The sequence below is a fragment of the Halichondria panicea genome, chromosome 10 (assembly GCF_963675165.1).
Source record: "Halichondria panicea chromosome 10, odHalPani1.1, whole genome shotgun sequence".
NCBI lineage: Eukaryota > Metazoa > Porifera > Demospongiae > Suberitida > Halichondriidae > Halichondria > Halichondria panicea.
Window position 1 is genome coordinate 797,115 of NC_087386.1, and position 18,246 is coordinate 815,360.

At 42.4% G+C, this 18,246-nt stretch overlaps 5 protein-coding genes across 6 annotated transcripts; 2 read left to right on the top strand and 3 right to left on the bottom strand.

Annotated features, from left to right (window-relative positions):
* Positions 1–43: 43 nt before the first annotated feature.
* Positions 44–1,573, bottom strand: LOC135342538 (DNA polymerase epsilon subunit 3-like). The gene is made up of 4 exons (XM_064539273.1): positions 1,444–1,573; positions 1,245–1,330; positions 1,060–1,178; positions 44–350 (listed from the first exon to the last, which is right to left on the bottom strand). Exons 1-4 carry the CDS (start codon positions 1,507–1,509, stop codon positions 178–180), a joined length of 444 nt encoding a protein of 147 aa, XP_064395343.1. The 5' UTR covers positions 1,510–1,573; the 3' UTR covers positions 44–177.
* On the top strand, positions 1,571–3,299 carry LOC135342536 (casein kinase II subunit beta-like). Its single transcript, XM_064539271.1, has 6 exons — positions 1,571–1,672; positions 1,731–1,802; positions 1,992–2,204; positions 2,432–2,507; positions 2,659–2,848; positions 3,023–3,299. Exons 2-6 carry the CDS (start codon positions 1,731–1,733, stop codon positions 3,132–3,134), a joined length of 663 nt encoding a protein of 220 aa, XP_064395341.1. The 5' UTR covers positions 1,571–1,672; the 3' UTR covers positions 3,135–3,299.
* A 216-nt stretch (positions 3,300–3,515) lies between these two features.
* Positions 3,516–5,707, bottom strand: LOC135342535 (protein SET-like). Its single transcript, XM_064539270.1, has 6 exons — positions 5,374–5,707; positions 5,100–5,222; positions 4,792–4,905; positions 4,412–4,579; positions 4,044–4,148; positions 3,516–3,761 (listed from the first exon to the last, which is right to left on the bottom strand). The coding sequence occupies exons 1-6, from the start codon at positions 5,626–5,628 to the stop codon at positions 3,708–3,710; spliced, it is 819 nt and encodes a 272-aa protein (XP_064395340.1). The 5' UTR covers positions 5,629–5,707; the 3' UTR covers positions 3,516–3,707.
* Positions 5,708–5,720: 13 nt separating this feature from the next.
* LOC135342527 (uncharacterized) lies at positions 5,721–12,519 on the top strand. 2 transcript variants are annotated; one of them, XM_064539262.1, is made up of 16 exons: positions 5,721–5,941; positions 6,274–6,345; positions 6,573–6,743; positions 7,070–7,341; positions 7,593–7,708; positions 8,006–9,150; positions 9,331–9,481; positions 9,651–9,791; positions 10,086–10,399; positions 10,623–10,736; positions 10,849–10,916; positions 11,096–11,258; positions 11,429–11,471; positions 11,659–11,738; positions 11,929–12,006; positions 12,132–12,519. In XM_064539262.1, exons 1-16 carry the CDS (start codon positions 5,798–5,800, stop codon positions 12,351–12,353), a joined length of 3,294 nt encoding a protein of 1,097 aa, XP_064395332.1. In that variant the 5' UTR covers positions 5,721–5,797; the 3' UTR covers positions 12,354–12,519. The 2 variants fall into 2 exon arrangements, with proteins under 2 accessions (XP_064395332.1, XP_064395333.1); XM_064539263.1 differs by having other exon boundaries at positions 9,334–9,481.
* Positions 12,520–12,691: 172 nt separating this feature from the next.
* On the bottom strand, positions 12,692–18,188 carry LOC135342533 (TBC1 domain family member 13-like). The gene is made up of 16 exons (XM_064539268.1): positions 18,029–18,188; positions 17,820–17,893; positions 17,489–17,529; positions 17,376–17,437; positions 17,207–17,285; positions 17,061–17,143; positions 16,929–16,996; positions 16,578–16,666; positions 16,337–16,408; positions 16,231–16,290; positions 14,729–14,795; positions 14,379–14,542; positions 14,160–14,238; positions 13,791–13,872; positions 13,653–13,710; positions 12,692–12,899 (listed from the first exon to the last, which is right to left on the bottom strand). Exons 1-16 carry the CDS (start codon positions 18,046–18,048, stop codon positions 12,819–12,821), a joined length of 1,179 nt encoding a protein of 392 aa, XP_064395338.1. The 5' UTR covers positions 18,049–18,188; the 3' UTR covers positions 12,692–12,818.
* Between the last annotated feature and the right edge of the window lie 58 nt (positions 18,189–18,246).

The following is an 18,246-nucleotide window of genomic DNA, read 5'->3' on the forward strand; positions in this document are numbered from 1 at the left end:
ACCATACATGGAATAAAAGGGGGGTGGATCTAACATTAACAAATTCATGATGAACATAAGATACCAGTAAACAGCCTTGTCTATAGAAGGCTGCAGATGTTTAACACAAAAAACATATTCATGTATGGAGGACACAAACAGTTATGCAATGAATGATAAAGTGTGTAATTAAGCTAGCTAGATGCCACCATTGCTGACAATGTCCATAGGTTCTGAATCAAGAGTTGGGAGTTCATTCTGACTGCCTGGTTGGGTGTCTGCCGGTATTACCACGGCTGTGGCAGCAGCCTGTTGCTTCTTCTTGCGATCGGCAGCTGCTTCTTTTCTTCCTTTCTGCTCCACTTTATACACTGCACAAGATGAGAGGGTATCAATAAATACATTACCAAAGTCAAGGTCGTGATTGTAGATCTCTGTATATATGGGGTGCCGTTTGTGTCAAAATATTGATGACAAAAACACAAGGTTTTGGTGGTATTTACTAAACATTTGAGGGTATTTAGCAAAGGACTGAGGGTTTTTAGCAAAGAACTGAGGGTATTTAGCAAAGGACTGAGGGTATTTACTAAACAACTGAGGGTATTTAGCAAAGGACTGAGGGTATTTACTAAACAACTGAGGGTATTTAGTAAATGTCTGAGGGTATTTAGCAAATGACAGAGAGTATTTAGTGTAATCTGCTCCTGGTATTAGGGAGATGTGCAGGGCACAAGGTTGTGCGCATGCACAGTGTGTACGACTTCTTCTAGAATTCTGTAGCTGTAGCTATAGCTAGAGCTCTATTGTGCCCAGATGAATTCACACTCTGTTAAGAGGAGTAGACAAACGCCTAGTGTTGACCTTGACTCGCTGAAGAGAATACCCTCAGTCGTTTACTAAATCCCCTCAGCCATTTGCTAAAGTACTCTCAGTCTTTGCTAAATGCCCTCAGTTGTTTGTTAAATCCCCTCAGTTGTTCAGTAAATACTAGAGTATCAATGGGGTGCATACAAACATTACTCAGGTAAAATGGGGGTGGGTGTGTATGTGCATAATTATGCATCATAGAAAAATTATTACCATCTAAAAAGTTTTTCAACTCTGGGGCAAAGTGCTCAAATTCCATATCCTCCAAAGCAGAGAACACGTCAGCTGCATTCAGTGTCTTCCTTTTAGACTTCAACGCAAAATTGTTTGCACTAAATTGCCAAAACAAAAAAAATGTTACTGTTTTACATGGGAAACTACTACAGTTGTGAACATACCATGCTGTCGAATACAAGATGAATACACTAGCTGCCTTTCCAATTGCTGTTCGAGCTTCTTTAGAGATATTGACACCTTCCGGGAGCTGAATGAAGATGACAATGACGTAAGTGCATACATTAATTATACGCAATGGCATTGAAAGCGAGCATGCAAAGAATGATCAATCTCTGTACTTGCATTACTGCTATTTATTACCGCCTCTTTGACTATTCTTGTCACAACTGAGGCAGGCAAACTCAAGTCTTCAGGTCTTTCAGCCATTGTGCATGTGAAGGCAACCGTATGATTCTTATTAATGCCCACCAGGCCAAGGCTTATTGGGCGTGGGCTATAAATTTATGTCACGCCCACCGATCATCTTTTTCTAACTTGAGGCTTTGTTGATCTTTGGACGTGTTTTGCCATCCTCTCTTACATTGAAAAGGTTAGCGTGACGTTTTGTAGGCCGTTGAAAGTGTTGGTCTTACACAATCTTCATACAGATGTCTAGTTCTGAGGAGGTGTCCTGGATCTCCTGGTTCAGCTCCCTGAGGGGAAATGAGTTCTTTTGTGAGGTAACAGATCAATCCAGTATCACCCCATTTAAGGTGTTAATTAAGGTGTCCTTGGGCATAAATAAATGTAGCCCATAATATTTAGTTCTGTGTACGTGTGCGTACGTATACATGTCTCATGAACGTAGTTAGTTTTGATATAGCTGTGTATAATACCCTAGCTACCTACTACCCCCCCCCCCCCTTCAGGTGGACGAAGACTACATTCAGGACAAGTTCAATTTGACGGGTCTCAACGAGCAGGTTCCCCACTACCGACAAGCACTCGATACCATCCTGGATCTGGAACCAGACGATGAGTTGGAGGATAATCAAAGTGATCTGGTGGAACAGGCGGCGGAGATGCTGTATGGGCTCATCCACGCCAGATACATACTCACCAACAGGGGACTCGCGCAAATGGTAGGTTGGCTGCGTAGAAACATTTTTTGACCACTTAAGTACATCATGATATCATTTTAATTATATGTACATGACTGTCACTTGGTCGGCCATAACTTGAGTTCTTTAATAATATATAATTAATTTTTCAGAATGCTTAGAAGGAGCGTTTTAAATAGTGTGTGTGTGTGATTGGGGCAGATTATTAATTGTTGTTTCTGTTACTTTGTCTCTGTGTATGTGTGTAGATTGAGAAGTACCAGCAGGGAGACTTTGGCCACTGCTCCAGAGTCTTCTGTGAGAACCAGACCGTGCTGCCTATAGGTGAGTGGATGCCTTTACCTTTTCAATTTCCCTATTTTTGCCGTTACAATAACGCATTGACCCTGGTCCCAGATCCACGTTGTAAAAAGCACTGTTACTGTAATCACTCTGATTGAGGTTACATGATTGTATATATCTGACCCCTGTGCAGGATTGTCCGATGTGCCTGGTGAGTCGATGGTGAAACTGTACTGCCCCAAGTGCTGTGATGTATACACACCCAAGTCCTCCCGTCATCATCACATCGATGGTGTCTACTTTGGCACTGGATTCCCTCACATGCTCTTCATGGTCCACCCAGAGCTACGCCCACCTAAACCAACCAACCAGTTTGTGCCAAGGTAAGCATTTTACTTGGTTAGGAAGAAATATAGACGTGTTTTAAGGTCTCGGTACTGATGTGTTATTATTGTGTAAGCTTTTGTACATGGTAGCCTTCAATAGTACCATCTCTTTAGACCACATTTAAAACATTACATCATTTGCTCGTGTTACCCCCATCCCCTCCCTCCCAGGTTGTATGGGTTCAAGATCCACTCTCTGGCGTACAACCTTCAGCAACAAGCAGCCACCAAGAGTCGGTCCTCAGGGTCACGACCTCGCTCCCAGAAACAGCCCTACAAATAGACAATATGTACCTGTACACTGTGAAACACTCCGAGTCATTGGGTGTATTATAATTATGAATGTTGTGATCTCTATAATTATGCTTGTTTCTGTAACGCTTAAAAATACATGTACATGCAAGATATGATACAGTAATAATTATTATGTATTATACTCTTGATACAGTCATGTTGTGGACTGCATCCAAATTGGCTATTGCACGTTTTTCATACCTTCCAGCAAAGAGGGGATGGGAGCGAGGCTTTTATAATACAAAATAATGGTAGCAATTAATGCTAGATACTAAAATACTACACTTCGAAAGCTATAATATTGATGCAAGAAGTTACTTCAGAGTGTTGAGAGCGTACCCAGTTACGTAATTACTTAATACAACCTGTACCTGTATACAACCTTGATATAATACACTGAATCACAATTACAAACATTCAAAAAGATGCAACCTGTATGCATGGCATGTCTCCACAAAAAATAGTAAAAGAGAGAAAAATGGACAGCAAGTATAATTATGATTTAGGATTAAGTGTGTGTAGGTCAGTTGGTACTAATTGGCTGCGATGCTCAGTGGGTGTGTCATACATCGTCATCATCGTCTCCTTCCTCATCGCTAAGTACCACCTCGTCTCCCTGGAGAGGCAACAAAGAACAACACTCACACCATAATTATACATTTTCTATAATCGTGACCTAGTGAGCACACAGACAGATGAATCAATTTCAAGAGCGGTTTATATCACTCTTGTCAAGCTACAGTAAAACTAATCATAACAGCCATCACTGAAGAAGAAAGGCCAACACTAAGATAGCCCAGGCATCCCAAATGAACAAATTGGTGTACAAATTAACAAAGGCATAAAAAATTTATTCCCCAAATAATTATGTCCAGCTATAAAGTGGTGCATATCTTACACTGTCGTCCTCATCCAGACCATCTACATCATCGTCATCGTCCTCTTCTTCGTACTCTAACTCATCGTCTAGTGATACCTCCAGCTGCCCCGCTCCGTCATTACCCTATGAGGAGAGGGGGAGGGGGGGGTGGGGTGACAATGGAACAAATAATAATTGGAACCTTTAAGTTTTGCTCTCACATGATAAACGCACCATTAACAGAGGGTGCTAAAACTTAATTATTATGACTGCTTACTACATGTACAGAGCACAATTTTAAATCTGGATCGCCCCGACAGTATGTACGTTAAGAATAAGTGCTCAGGATATAGCCAAGCTTCCCACACCGTACTGCTCTTCTGCCCTCCTCAACCACACACACTCACAAAATAGTACTGTAGGGGGTTAGGCCAGATGTCGTCCTTGATTACGTCCGCTGCATCGTCAGCAGATTCAGTCTCGGAGAACCAACAGAAGAAGCTGGGTATATCCTCCAGCGGTCTCTTTCTACTCTCTCCCACCACCTCCTCTGGCAATGGTCGACTAGTTAGGTCCTGGGGAGGGGGTGGGTGGGTTGGGATAAATATACATCAGAAAAACAACTCAGAATGGAACACGGTTAAACATTGTATGGGAATATAAACGTACAGGCATGCTTGAGACCTGTACGGTGTACCAATACTACCACTGGCAACACCCACACACAAAGCTGAGGCTTATAAAATAGTTGGTGCTATGCCCTATAAAAGTCTGAAGGCAGGCTCACCATTCCAGACTTCCATTCAATATCTGTCCCTACAACTGTGGTCTCCCCCGTGCTCTCCAGGGTGTACTCTTTGACCAGACTCTCATTTGTGAAGTACGGATTTGGTCTGAAATACTAGAGTGTGTGTGTGTGTGCAACCAAGTCAATCGTAACATTCTCATTCTAACAGAGCTATATAATTATAATGATGGTCATGCAAACGTTACATGCATCCCTTCAACTTACAAGAGCACAATCAATTTTCGCAAATTATATTTTAACAACTCTTAAGTACAATTGACACAGACGTAACCTATACTGTTAGTTACCATGGTGATAGTGCAGCCTGATCGGACGTCTTCGTACTCCTCCACTGTGACATTCTCCAGATACTGTAGTGCAGTCTCATCCTCATCTGATAGCAGCTCTGCAAACTGAATGTTGTTCACCAGCTATGCACGTCGTTAAGGGTTACACAGGGACAGTTGAACGGTGAGCATACTAGTATACGCTAATACACAGCATGCAGCCGTACAGTGACTGACTACCTATACCGTACACACAATATTCGTGAGGGGCATGGATTTGTGTGTTTTAGGATACAGCAGTTGGCCAGAAGTCAGGTAGCTCTTTGATCAAATCAGACCTCTTCTTGAAGTGAGGGGTCCGCAGCTTGTTATACTTTTGCTCCACGTGCAAGATCTCTTCAGAAGCGCGCTCGTTTAGCTGATCAATTTCCCGTTGTATAGACACTACTTTCTCCAGTATCTGTTGCTGCTCCTCCGTAATACCCTCTGGCACGCCTTCGTCCTCTCCTGAATCAATTTTGGGTATCTTTGTAGCCTTTTTAGTCGCCATAACTTCTCCTTCGCTTTCACAGCTAGCTACAGCTTTTTCAAAAAGCAACGTGTTGGGGGTGTGGCTGGGCTATAAAAATGGGCGTGTACTAAAGCAAGTGGGCGTAGCCTATATAAGGCTAAAGAAAATTGAACTTTTGATGGTTGTTGAGCAGCTGTAAAGCATTAAAATGCAGTGGCTTTGGTTTCTGTTGACACCTGTGTTCTGGCTGACTAGCCTCCTGCTGAACCCGTGGGTAGCTGCATCTCTACTGGGAACACTCACTACTGCAGGACTCGCATTCAGACGTTGGAGACCTTCCACACCCTCACAAGTGTGTAGTCATGTGTCTGATTCCAGATATAATTATAGCTGCAAGAATGTATGGTAGTACCTTGCATAAAATTTATCACCTCATAAAGTATGCGTAGTAGATCTATAAATACGATACTTACGGTCTAGGTCACCCTTGCATGTGTGCATGCTCCGCTCGCTCATTGTATAAGACTAATAATATAATTTTATTTTTGCAGATTTAAGATAAGATTGTGGTGGGATGAGCATAATAGTCTAAGGCATAAGGCATAAGGCACTGAGGTAGCCGGCCCCCTATGAATAATGTGTGTACCATGGGCAATTGCTGAGTGTGGTACTTTGTTTCTGCAGTCCTCTCGTCCCAAGACATCAGGAGTTACCGTGGTGACTGATCAACAAGAAGTGGTCAAGACTATTCTTCAAGTGAGTCATAATTATGCTGCGGATGAGACAACTATGTAGTGACGGTTACAAGTCGTTAATTTCATCTCGCCCACATCCCAAAAAAATGGGCTGCATTTGCATCTTTCTGTATAGTACCTTGTCTGTTTTATAATTATAATTATAAGCAATACGTTACATAGTTACATAGTCACATAGTTACATAGTTATATAGTTGTGTTACATGATACTGGTACTTGTCTGTGTAGGTGTTTCCTATTCATCCTTCCCATGGTTGGGCTCTGAGCAATGTCAGTAATTCTGTCCGAGTGTTCTCTCGTGTGTGGGACCTCCACTCCGCCCACTCCACCCACCCCACCACTCACACCCTAGCATGGAATGTGTATGCCTCATCCATTGTCATAGAGTGTCCACCAGATGTGAGTTACTGGCGTGTACTCACACACACACAATCATAAAGTTAAGGGCATTGTACCTGATCGACATTCAGTGGAATTGAAACAAAAAGTTGTTGTTATTGAAAATAAAGCTTTGTAGTGTGAAAATTAATTGTGCACTTGATAAATTGATGTTAGTACACAACTTTAAGTTAATGTTTTTTTTACGCAGCGTGATTCACCATAATTATTTCAATCCCACCACACACACTCACCCACCCACACACACACACACACACTCACCCACCCCCCCCCCACACACACACATACACACACCCACACACACCCACACACACACACACACACAGGTAGCCCTCCTTCGAGCCACCAGCCACTCGGACCTACCTCTGTGGGTGGAAGGACTTTCCCTAACTGGCCTACAACTCATTCGAATGTCACCTGAAAAAGATGGCGACTTGATTCGTCTCACGCTCACCAAGGACGAGCCCCTCCCATCTAAAAGGGTGTGGCTAGTGGGTGTGGTCATGCTACTGCTGGAGATGATCGTATCTACAATAGGTGGTTTATTTGGTAGAGAAACGTCTGCTACAGAACAGCCAAGTATGGAAACTCTTAGCAGGTATGAATGTTGTACTTGGCAATTAGCTTGATGGATGGGCTGATGCTGTTTGTTCTGTATTCTGTGGGTATAATTATAGACTGTCTGTATTGTTAAAAATGTGGACTAGGCCTAAGAGGTGGTTAGTTTGTCTTGAGACACCACCACAGACCAGTGTGGGACATTCCCGAGTTTTGGCTTGATTACCCATTAGTAAACTGGGGATGCTAACACTATATGGACAGTCTATGAGTAACGTTCCCCCTCTGCAGATCTTGGTACAGCAAGCCTGGCCTGCACTACTTGCACACTGTGCCCCAGGAGCCCTCGTCCCTACCCTACCACTGGAGTGCCCTTCTCTTCACTCGAGCAGCCAGGGACTCCAGGAGTGAGTGTTGACTATAGCTACCATACTGTAGTATAACACATGTGTGTGTGCTTGGAAAGAAGTTGTTGTTTCGTGCCTTCATTGCATGCCCAGAGTTCAATAGCAATGTTGTAGCTATAATTATTATGTAATTGGTGTGTGTGTAAGGTTACTTACATCATAGCATGCTAATATTTCAACCGATGAATTTACATAACTCTTGAAGCCACATCCATTGTCTACATAATGGTAACCACATAATTACCTAGTAATATTCATAAGATTCCTAATGTGAATTGTGGTTTTGGTTTTGTCCAGATGTCTGTATGGCCACTCTTGTCATGTTACCACGACAAAGCCGCCAAAGTGAGGTCAAAGCGCTCATCACCAGTCAGCTGTCATCTCTTCGAGGGCACGTTATTATGAAAAACTTGAGACTCTATCCGTCCACCCATCACACCCAACGTACATCACGCACCTCACATACCTCACACACCTCACACCTACCCCCCTCAATGGAAGTACAAGCTCCACTCACTCGAACATCTTCGACCACGCCCCCTGTACAATCAAGCCCAGCTCAAAATGAAGGCAACACCAGATATTATCGTCGAAACACTGAACCAGCGATTTTGTCAAGCACCAGCCGTCTGGATTCGAACCGATCAGCTCAGAGCTTGGTTAGGGAAGTTCCCTCTTCTACAATTGCCACGCCCCCTCCTCCTATAGACAGTCGAGATGCTGCATACCTGCAAATGGCCAAAGAGAAATCGGACAAACTAATCAGCTCAGCACTGGGTACAGAAGAAGATGGTTGGACTCTAATCGGCAATAAAAACAGAATACGTGCAATGAAACTTGCACCAAAACCTGGAGAAGGTTCTGTGAACTGCGTGAGAGGTACAGGAATCGTGAACGTTCCTCCGAAGTTCATCATGCACTTTTTAAAAGACCCCACCTACAATTCTCGACTAGATGGTATGCTTAAAGAGGTTCGAGTTGTGCAAAAAATCTCACCAGCAGTGCAACTCGTACACATGCTCTACAAGGCGGTGTGGCCAACTGCCCCCAGGGATTTCGCCGTTCTCAACATCTCAGGAATCAGAGACTCGCAGACTTTAGTTTCAGCAGCGGTTTCGGTGACAGACGATCGTATTTCAGACGAGAAAGGTCACGTACGAGGTCACTTAGACGCGGGAGGATACGTGATACGGGCAGTACCCGGGAATCCAAATATATCTGAAGTTGTGTACGTGGCACAGGTCGATTTAAAGGGATCTTTACCAGCCATGGTGACTAACAAGATAGCGGACTTGCAGCCACAGTGTGTGAACACTCTGCGAGGATTTGTGGAAACCCTGTACACTGAACTGGGTCAATCACCTCAAGCTGTGACAGAGTATGAGGAAAAGTTTCCAATCGCTGTCATTGTAGAGGAGGAGGGCGCCTCCACACCCTCACAGGTACGCCCCCACACTCCTCACAACACACACAGCAGGCTGTATTCCATTTTCACTGACACTGCATGTGTACTGATGATGCTCTACTTAGTCGTGTGTGTTTTTGAACTTTGCCTACACATGTGTATAACTATCTCCCAGCTTTACATTACACACTCCCCCCACCCACACACACACACACAGCAGCTACCAGTCACAAACGAGGCACACCAAAACGTTACGGACGGTTTGGTAGAGGTCAGAGATCAGGGGGAGACAGAGTACACAGACAGACTGCTGGAGAATGGTCACTTTATTTCACCCCCAGTCCAACAAGAGGAGTCTATATTGTCAGGTGAGTCTACATGCAACTGTAATTATAATGTTTGCTCTGCTGGTGGTACAGTACGTAGGACTAATAGCTGAAAATAACTCTTTTAAATGGGTTGAGCGTCTGGCTAAAAAGTTTTGGATGCTGCCATCTAGTGTGCACGTATTAACAAGAGTCTCCATGCCCTGTGTAGAGATACGTCCTGTCGATCTCACTGGTCCAGTTGCCACAAGAACGGAGGATGTTCAGGTTATGGATGAGCTCCAGTTCGAGTCCCCTCAGCTTGATGCTGGTATGACCCCTCACCCCCAACTCATACACAGTACTGATCAGAGTGAGTTGTTGTACATACCTTCTTAGCTAGCACTGGGGCCAGTTGCCATATCCTTAAAACTGCATGGTGCATTGTACGCACGTATACTCGTGACTTTTTGTCAACATTGTATACAGCCAAATTCGTATCGTGTTTTGTGTACATATTGCTATGTAACTGCCTAGCAACCGCACACTCCCCCCCCACACACACTCCCCTACACACACCACCTCCACACACACACACACACACACACACACACACACACACACACACACACACACACACACACACACACACACATACACTTTGCAGTGAATACTGATTTCGCTACTCCAACCAATCGAGACATCGAGTTTCTAGAAACGTACACACCCGAGGAGATTTCCTCTGACGTCGAGAACTATGCTGAGCTTGGTGAGGGACGCAACGATGGTGGGAGGCGTCGTGAGGATGGTGTAGGGAGTGTGGACAGTGGAGAGCGTGAGGATGGTGTAGAGCGTGTGGGCGGTGTGGAGGGACGAGATAACGTATTCATGTATAGTCCGAGTCCAAGGCTGGAGCTCAAGTTGCCACGGTACAGGAGCGGGTCAGAGAATGCCTCCAGTGAGGACTCTGTCTCTAGACAGGTGAGCCATCCAGCCCCTTACCTTACCCCAGCTGTATTGAACAATTTCTAAGTCCTCATGTACATGTCAAATTGTACATTTGATGCTCTGGAGATGTACTGTTTTACAAGTATGTACTGACTGTAGGTTACCGTTGAGGCCGCTTTAAACTTCTGTGTTGGTGTATTTTATTATTTCGTCTAACTGGCTTGAATTTGTTTTGATGGTCGTTCTCTCATCGCAGAGCTTTATGACTCAGAGCCTCACCATGGAAACCATAGGCTACCCTCGACAAGAGACAGGGAGCGTTGACTTTAAGACAATGGCCAATCACACGGCAGCACGGGTCCTGGAGGAGGTGGGTGGGTGTGACCTTTGAACCACAAAACGCTCTATAAAGCATCTTACACTGCCACTAATAACTTGTACATACATATTTATATTGTGCGTCATGGATTTTGCGTGTGCAGGCATTTCATGTGACTGGGATTGATCTGAATGACTCCATGACCTTTGAAGACCAAACTGGAGGGTGGACGTGAGCATCTGTAGACATGATCTCTCACTCAGTTTACTGTAATTTACAAAATTGTAAAGTGAAAGTCCACCACTTCGCAACTAGTACATACATAAACTAATTCCTAGGCCAATTTTAGACGATAATGATTATTGTTTTAAATTTGTAGTTTAGCTCCATTTTTTGCTGTACATATATAGGTTCTCTGGGTTTGAGAAAGACGTGGTGATGCTGATCAAGAAGTCAACTGACACTCCGTTCAACTCCTTCATAGGGAAGGGAGTGATTGACCTCCCCCCACAGGAGGTGTACGACTCCATAAGGAACCCCCAGCTGAGATTCATCTACGACAACATGCTCAAGGTGGGGGGTCTGGGGTTAGGGGGGGTCTACTTGATAAGAAATAGAAAAAAGTTGAAGTAGGCTGAGGTATGCATGTACGTGCATTGTTTTTAAGACTTAGTGTGTAGCTGTTTCGACCTATGTCTGATGTTACCTGTTTCTTCTGACTGTTATACATGTTTTCACTGTAGGAGCTCCACATTGTGAAGCAGATTGATGAGGGCCTCTACATATGTGAGTTCACTTATGTATTGTAGGCATTGTAGTACCAAATGTATTTGTGGTAAGGAGCAATGATATGTCTCATATGACGTACAGGATGGTGTAAGACTGTTGACTAATAATGCCTGTTAGAGTTACTGTGTTCATCCAACCCATACATTGCTTACTTATTTTTACCTTCATATGTTCACACCTGCAGTGCACATGCATCATGAGACTACCCAGTGTTTTGTGAAGCAATCACGTGACTTCTGTCTACTGGTCAGCGAGAGATCAGAGGTGTGTGTGTGATGGCCGGGTGCACTAGCTGGTCGTAACTCTCACTAGTTAGTTAGTGAAGTATAATTTATATGTAGCTAATCCTCTGCCTCTTGGGTCCAAGGCACATAAAATTATATAGATTGCGATTGTACACACACACGCCCACACACACACCCACACACACACACACACACACACACACACACAGCCAAACAAGAAGCTGCTGATAGGGACGTCCATTGAAGTTCCCGAGTGTCCACCAAAACCAGACATTCACAGAGGAAAGGTTAGTAGTAAGATTAAATATAAGAGATTGGCGGATTAAATACTTCGGTTATATAGTTGTCTGGCATTTGTTGTAAGTTCTACTGTCCTGTCCACCGTGTCTGTGTGTGACTGTCCCCCATGCAGGTTGTGTACAGTGGGTGGGTGGTAGAGCCGTACAGAGCACGGGGCAAACTACAGACTGAGGTCACCTACCTACTGCAAGTGGACATGGGAGGAATACCGGCCAGTATCGTCAACTTTATATCCAAGAGGCAACCACTAGCCGTGGCTTATTTGCGTGACTACCTTATCTCCACATCTCTAGACCTCAGCCTGAGAGAGGACGTGACTTTAACACCACAATAGAACTTGTGCTGGTTTTTTTGTAGTACCCATTTTAAGTATAATATAGTGTGTGTGTGTGTGCGTGTGTGTGAGAGTGATTTGTGCACCTTGTTGTGTCTATAATTATGTCACGATATGATTTTTATAGCATGTCTGTATTAAAAATAATGATTGTCTCTTTTACGAGCACGAATACATACTGTATAGATAGAGTTATGTTGTAAGGTGTAGATAAAATCCTAAATAGAATGGTGAACACCATTTCACTGCCAAAAAACGTAGCAACCCAGGCCAGTTTGTTCTAACGACAAACTTTCTCCCCATATAAAATTAAAATGGCTAATTACCAACCTTTCCACTTATATTCAAACAACAAGTGAATAGTGCTTTATAGTGCTTTATACAAAAATAAATTATAATAATAAAATTCATCCAAAAGTGTGCCAAAAAAATAATAGCTAATTATTATAAGTCCGACTAGCTATACTACCACAAAACTAAGTGACACTTTGCCAATAGTGTTTGTGCAGTGAGCAAGAGTTTGTGGGTGTCCATTGGAGGGTAGTTCTGTGGGGGAGTGAAGTAGGCAGTGATGGACTGGTAATAACACAAAGAGATCGAGATCTACTACAATACAATCAACTATTTGCATGAACAGCGCTATTACTTACTTGGGTTCGAGGTTCTAACTAGAGGTACAATTTCAAATCTATTATTAAATCAAAAAGTACATAGGAGTTCCATTGCATAGTTTAGATCATGTTTGTCATAAATACTGCAATCTGATTGGTTAGAGGAAATGTTCTATCCAATTTAGAAAATCATGTACTTCAATAGAAAATCATGTACTTCATAGAAAATCATGTACTTCACTTAGAAAATCATGTAGCAAAGATTAGATAAGAACATTCAAATCTGATTGGCTAAATACTCATTGTTGCTATGATCTAAAATGCTTAGACACTGTTTAGGAAGTTTCCACATGATTTAGAAGTCCTCAGGGCTAGTAGAACCCTCACTGCGTTCGGGATACTACAACCAGCCCTTTGGGCTTCTAAATCATGTAGAAACTTCCTAAACAGTGTCTAACTATTATATAGCTTATAATGGGCTCTCAATATTTAAATTAGACTGAGTGTTGCACAGTTCTGTACGCATACGGGACATGTATATTGGTTTTCGAATGTGATACTCTTTGGATTGCAAAGTGCGAGTTTTCGCATAAATCACAAGAGAGAAACGCAATCAATGCTTGTACCGTGTCATTCACAATCCATTAATCTCGCATTCTAAACCAGATATACGGTACTATGTGTGTACCTGTAGAAGCTTCATACAGGCACTGAAGTCACTCTTCAGGAGGTCTGTTCTGATCAACCTGCATGGATGGAATCAGGACAGTAAATGGAATCAGGACAAACAGTAAGCCTATAGTAACATGACACTAATGGTACTCACAGTATCATAGCTCCACACACATAAATTAAAAAGTTAAATCGTTTCTCGTCAGCGAATAAAGAGTCCCAGATACGAATAACCTCTGTGTGTGGGTGGAGTGGGTGGGTGGGTGGGTGGAGTGCAATAGTTTCAAGTACAGTGGTAATTCTAAGATTACACCTTACTGAAAAATCTGAACAAAATTACAGGCCCAAAGATAGCTGCCAAAATATCTGAATTATAGAAAACCAACGTAAGGCCATAATATTATAGCCTTGATAGATTTGTACTCTCCATTGTATCTAAGCACTATGAGAGCTACGTCATAATAGGTTTTGACATTAAGTTTCACAGAAACCGGGCGACGCCCCATTTTTGAATCACACCCACCTGGTAATAGGAACTCCTGTGAGAGCATAAGAGTGATCCACCGGAAACTGAAGTATGTCGGGTCCATACCAACACCCGTCTGGGGGGAGTGGCTTAATTAAGATAACTATTGTAACAGATTACATACGCACAGTGTGAGACATTCAGTATATAGCTCAAAAAGGGCAACCTAAAAAAACACATTTCAGTATCCAACATGTTACTGGGTCTACCTCTCACCAGATGTGCATGCAGTGGGGGGTCCTCTCGCTGAATCAGCTTCATGAGGTTCCCCATGGCCCCTCCTATCCCTGCCCTCGAGGCATCTAGCTTCTTGGTGAATAGAGCTCCAATCTCCGTCATGAGGGTCGTGAAACAGAAGAAGGTGTCAGCCTCAGCATGCTCTGTGAGTGTATGTGAGGTGTGTGTGTGGGTGTGGGTGTGTGTGTGTGTGTGTGTGTGGTGGGGGAGTAGCACATGTCAGATGAGAGGTGGGGAAGAGTGAGGGAGAAGTAAAAAGACACTAGTGTAAAGGACCCTTGTAATGTACTTCGAAATTATAGACGTATATAATTATCCAATTTCCTCACCCCTCCACTTGGAGTCAGGGTGCTGGGCAAACACATAGTAGATGGGTCCAATGATCTCGTTCATGCCCTGCATGTACACAAGGAATCAATCACGCACACATTTGCAGTGATCGATGCATGTAAGCAGAAACCCACTGTAAGTACGTATTGGACTAATTTTTTTCCAGTCTGAATGCACCAATTATTATCTCTCAAATATCAACTTGATGACATCATTTTAAAGATCTTTTTCTAAGCTCTGACTTTCGATCTACAGAATTCAAGTTATGGCAGCTGAAAGATTCCTCAAATCATTAATTAAACGGAGGGGGAGGGGGGGGGGTGTCTTTCAACAGCCATAACTTCAGTACAGTTGATCCAATGTCAACATTTTTATGATTTTCTGAAAGCTTAGAAAATTTCCTTTCAAATGATGTGTTTCAATCAAAAATTTCGTCCGGGTGCTAATTTGTCATTTTTCGGCCTCGGACCATGGTAATTGGTAAATACTTTTATCTTTCAAATATCAACTTTGATGATATCATTTTAAAGATCTTTTTCTAAGCTCTCAGAAAACCATAAAATGTTTGACTTTCGATCTACAGAATTCAAGTTATGGCAGCTGAAAGATTCCTCAAATCATTAATTAAACGGAGGGGGAGGGGGGGTGTCTTTCAACAGCCATAACTTCAGTACAGTTGATCCAATGTCAACATTTTTATGATTTTCTGAAAGCTTAGAAAATTTCCTTTCAAATGATGTGTTTCAATCAAAAATTTCGTCCGGGTGCTAATTTGTCATTTTTCGGCCTCGGACCATGGGCTATATATGGTATCGGCAAATTGGTAAATACTTTATCTTTCAAATATCAACTTTGATGATATCATTTTAAAGATCTTTTTCAGAAAACCAGAACATTTTTGACTTTCGATCTACAGAATTCAAGTTATGGCAGCTGAAAGATTCCTCAAATCATTAATTAAACGGAGGGGGAGGGGGGTGTCTTTCAACAGCCATAACTTTAGTACAGTTGATCCAATGTCAAAGCTTAGAAATCCTTTCAAATGATGTGTTTCAATCAAAAATTTCGTCAGGGCCTTAATTTGTTATTTTTCGGCCTCGGACCATGGGCTATTTATTATCCACGGTGCGTGGCCAAATTGGCAAATACTTTTATCTCTTAAATATCAACTTTGATGACATCATTTTAAAGATCTTTTTCTAAGCTCTCAGAAAATTAAAATTTTTGACTTTCGATCTACAGAATTCAGCTGAAAGATTCCCCAAATCATTAATTAAACAGAGATTAAGAGAGAGAAATTTGCTGGGGAGTCGTTCCAAAGGTGTGAGGTACGACATGCAGGAGAAATTAGGCTCGATTTTCTAATTAAAAGACTTGATTAGCTGACTCAGCATTAATAAACCTAGGCCTATATGTGAATGGAATGTGCTCTCAATCAGCCTATTTGCTCCTGCCTGTCATACCTCCTCTGATAAATACTGTACTACACAGGCGCACTCACTTGTACGTAGGCGATTCCCTTGTTGGTCTTGGCGTACAAGAACAGGATGCGTTCCACCACCTACATATACAGGAAATGATGTCACATGTCAGTGGGTGTGGCCTACCTCCCAGTGAGCCTCGTCCCCCTCCTTGAGAGGAGAGTAGGGATCGAATCTCTTCTTGGCTGTCGATGACATCTAATGAACAGTTAGTATTAATATACACGTACAGAAAAATGATAGTCTTTGTTAATTAAAAAGTGCTACAATTGAAGGATCCATTGATCTTGCTTCATGTAGTCTGAAATGAACTCCCTCCTCAGGCCCAAATATGTTCAGCTAAACTACAATGTACATTTTTACTCACATTCTTAATTCCAAGTCGCGAGGTTGCCACTTGCTGAGATGGAAGTGACCGCTTGTCTATTCTCTGCTTGAGGGCATCTGTTAGGGCACCTATAGGGGGTGGGCAAAAATGTATACGAGAAATTAATATTGTTATGCTAATCAAAACAGCCATATCTTTAGTACTGTTGATCCATTTACTGTCAAATATTTCAGAAAGCTTAGTACTTTAATCTCTAAGGCATCATTTGGAAGGTCTTATTCTAAGCTTTCAGAAAATTGTAAAATCGTTGAAATTGGTCGCACAGTTATGGCCGTTCGAAGACACTATTACTAGACATAATTATTAACTAGAGCTCTGTGTTGGACTCACTGGTGTTGAACTGTGCCTGGGGGTAGGGAGTGGCCAGTTGGAAGAATGACATGTCCGGATACAAGCGTCTAGAGAGGGATGAAGGAGTAGTTAGAGTGCAAAGTTCATCGGCATAGTTATAGGGAAATATACCTAGTATCGTGATCTATTTGAATGATAATCTCGTTATCTTTGAAATAGCGATTCCAACTGCTCTCAGGATTTGGGTTCAGCGGCTGTGGAGGTCAGAGTTCAGTAAGTCAGACGTATTGTATACACACACATCACATGATGCTCACATGATCCACAACGTCTGTTGCATCCTCTCCTGCATGTGGTTTTACGAGCACTTCACTCATCAGCTGTACATAGAACAACCTGTGGAAAAAAATGCAAAATTATACACTAAAATAATTATAATTATTCTCCGACACTAATCAATAATACGAAATAGGACGATTTTCTTACCTCTGTTCTGCTAGTGCCTTCTCCCAGTCCCCAGGTGTGGGTGGGAGGTAACCTAGCAACAACTGAAAGCAATGATGATTAGCATACAATTATTATTATTCATAAGAGCAGACCTTCCAACAAGTCGCTCTGATCCCTTCTTCATCAGGGCAACCTATACAAATACAATCTTTAAATACTAGTACTGCAAATAAGTAAATAAATAAATAAAAATGTAAATAGTAAATACCAGGAATGCACTCCTGATGCATCAGCTATATATAATAATGAAACAAGCTTCTCAATGCAGCAAGGCTGTAGTTATATGTACTATGCAATGAGGTAATACAGACATGCACATTGGTTAGCTCCATAAGAAACCTGTGGCCATGTTATTAAACCCTTCAACCATGCAGGGCCGGCAGTATTAATGATTATTGGTGTAGATCTATATAATTATAAAACCTTCAAAACAGAGCTGCCCTAATTTCGTCACATCAATCCTCTCAGACGCCAGTAACTCTCGGAACTCTGCTAACCTGCAGGTCACAAAATAAACAATATAAAGCAGCCAACTAGTGTTAGTATACGCAACCAGCCAAAACATCAAGCCATTGAAAATGAATACTATAAAGATCAAAGTGTGATACAGTACAGCAAGGGGTCTGTCTTACCTAGCCTTTCTTAGTGCCATCTTACTGCTTTGCTAGGCCGGTGTGTGGGTGCGCGGTGCCGGCTAAGCCAACACTCTGCCTTCTGTACTGTACTGTGACTGTATGCACTGTTCTATTGTACACACCCCTCTCGTAATGTTGTACATATGAAAAAGATCATCAAAATAATTCATGAAACTTGATATTCAAGAAAGTTGCAATTATTACTTTGATGATCG

Excerpts from the sequence above, each read along its gene's own strand:
- LOC135342538 (XM_064539273.1), bottom strand. The coding sequence starts at position 1,509 with ATGGCTGAAAGACCTGAAGACTTGAGTTTGCCTGCCTCAGTTGTGACA. Across the intron at positions 1,179-1,244 it reads ATCTTGTATTCGACAGCATG|TGCAAACAATTTTGCGTTGA; the intron begins GTATGTTCACAA and ends TTGGCAATTTAG. Across the intron at positions 351-1,059 it reads GTTGAAAAACTTTTTAGATG|TGTATAAAGTGGAGCAGAAA; the intron begins GTAATAATTTTT and ends CATCTTGTGCAG.
- LOC135342536 (XM_064539271.1), top strand. The coding sequence starts at position 1,731 with ATGTCTAGTTCTGAGGAGGTGTCCTGGATCTCCTGGTTCAGCTCCCTG. Across the intron at positions 2,205-2,431 it reads ACAGGGGACTCGCGCAAATG|ATTGAGAAGTACCAGCAGGG; the intron begins GTAGGTTGGCTG and ends GTATGTGTGTAG. Across the intron at positions 2,849-3,022 it reads ACCAACCAGTTTGTGCCAAG|GTTGTATGGGTTCAAGATCC; the intron begins GTAAGCATTTTA and ends CCTCCCTCCCAG.
- LOC135342535 (XM_064539270.1), bottom strand. The coding sequence starts at position 5,628 with ATGGCGACTAAAAAGGCTACAAAGATACCCAAAATTGATTCAGGAGAG. Across the intron at positions 4,149-4,411 it reads ACCCCCTACAGTACTATTTT|GGTAATGACGGAGCGGGGCA; the intron begins GTGAGTGTGTGT and ends CTCTCCTCATAG. Across the intron at positions 3,762-4,043 it reads GTCTGGATGAGGACGACAGT|GGAGACGAGGTGGTACTTAG; the intron begins GTAAGATATGCA and ends TTGCCTCTCCAG.
- LOC135342527 (XM_064539262.1), top strand. The coding sequence starts at position 5,798 with ATGCAGTGGCTTTGGTTTCTGTTGACACCTGTGTTCTGGCTGACTAGC. Across the intron at positions 7,709-8,005 it reads AGCAGCCAGGGACTCCAGGA|ATGTCTGTATGGCCACTCTT; the intron begins GTGAGTGTTGAC and ends GGTTTTGTCCAG. Across the intron at positions 9,792-10,085 it reads CATACACAGTACTGATCAGA|TGAATACTGATTTCGCTACT; the intron begins GTGAGTTGTTGT and ends TACACTTTGCAG.
- LOC135342533 (XM_064539268.1), bottom strand. The coding sequence starts at position 18,048 with ATGGCACTAAGAAAGGCTAG. Across the intron at positions 17,286-17,375 it reads AAGGCACTAGCAGAACAGAG|GTTGTTCTATGTACAGCTGA; the intron begins GTAAGAAAATCG and ends TTTTTTCCACAG. Across the intron at positions 16,409-16,577 it reads CGCGACTTGGAATTAAGAAT|ATGTCATCGACAGCCAAGAA; the intron begins GTGAGTAAAAAT and ends ACTGTTCATTAG.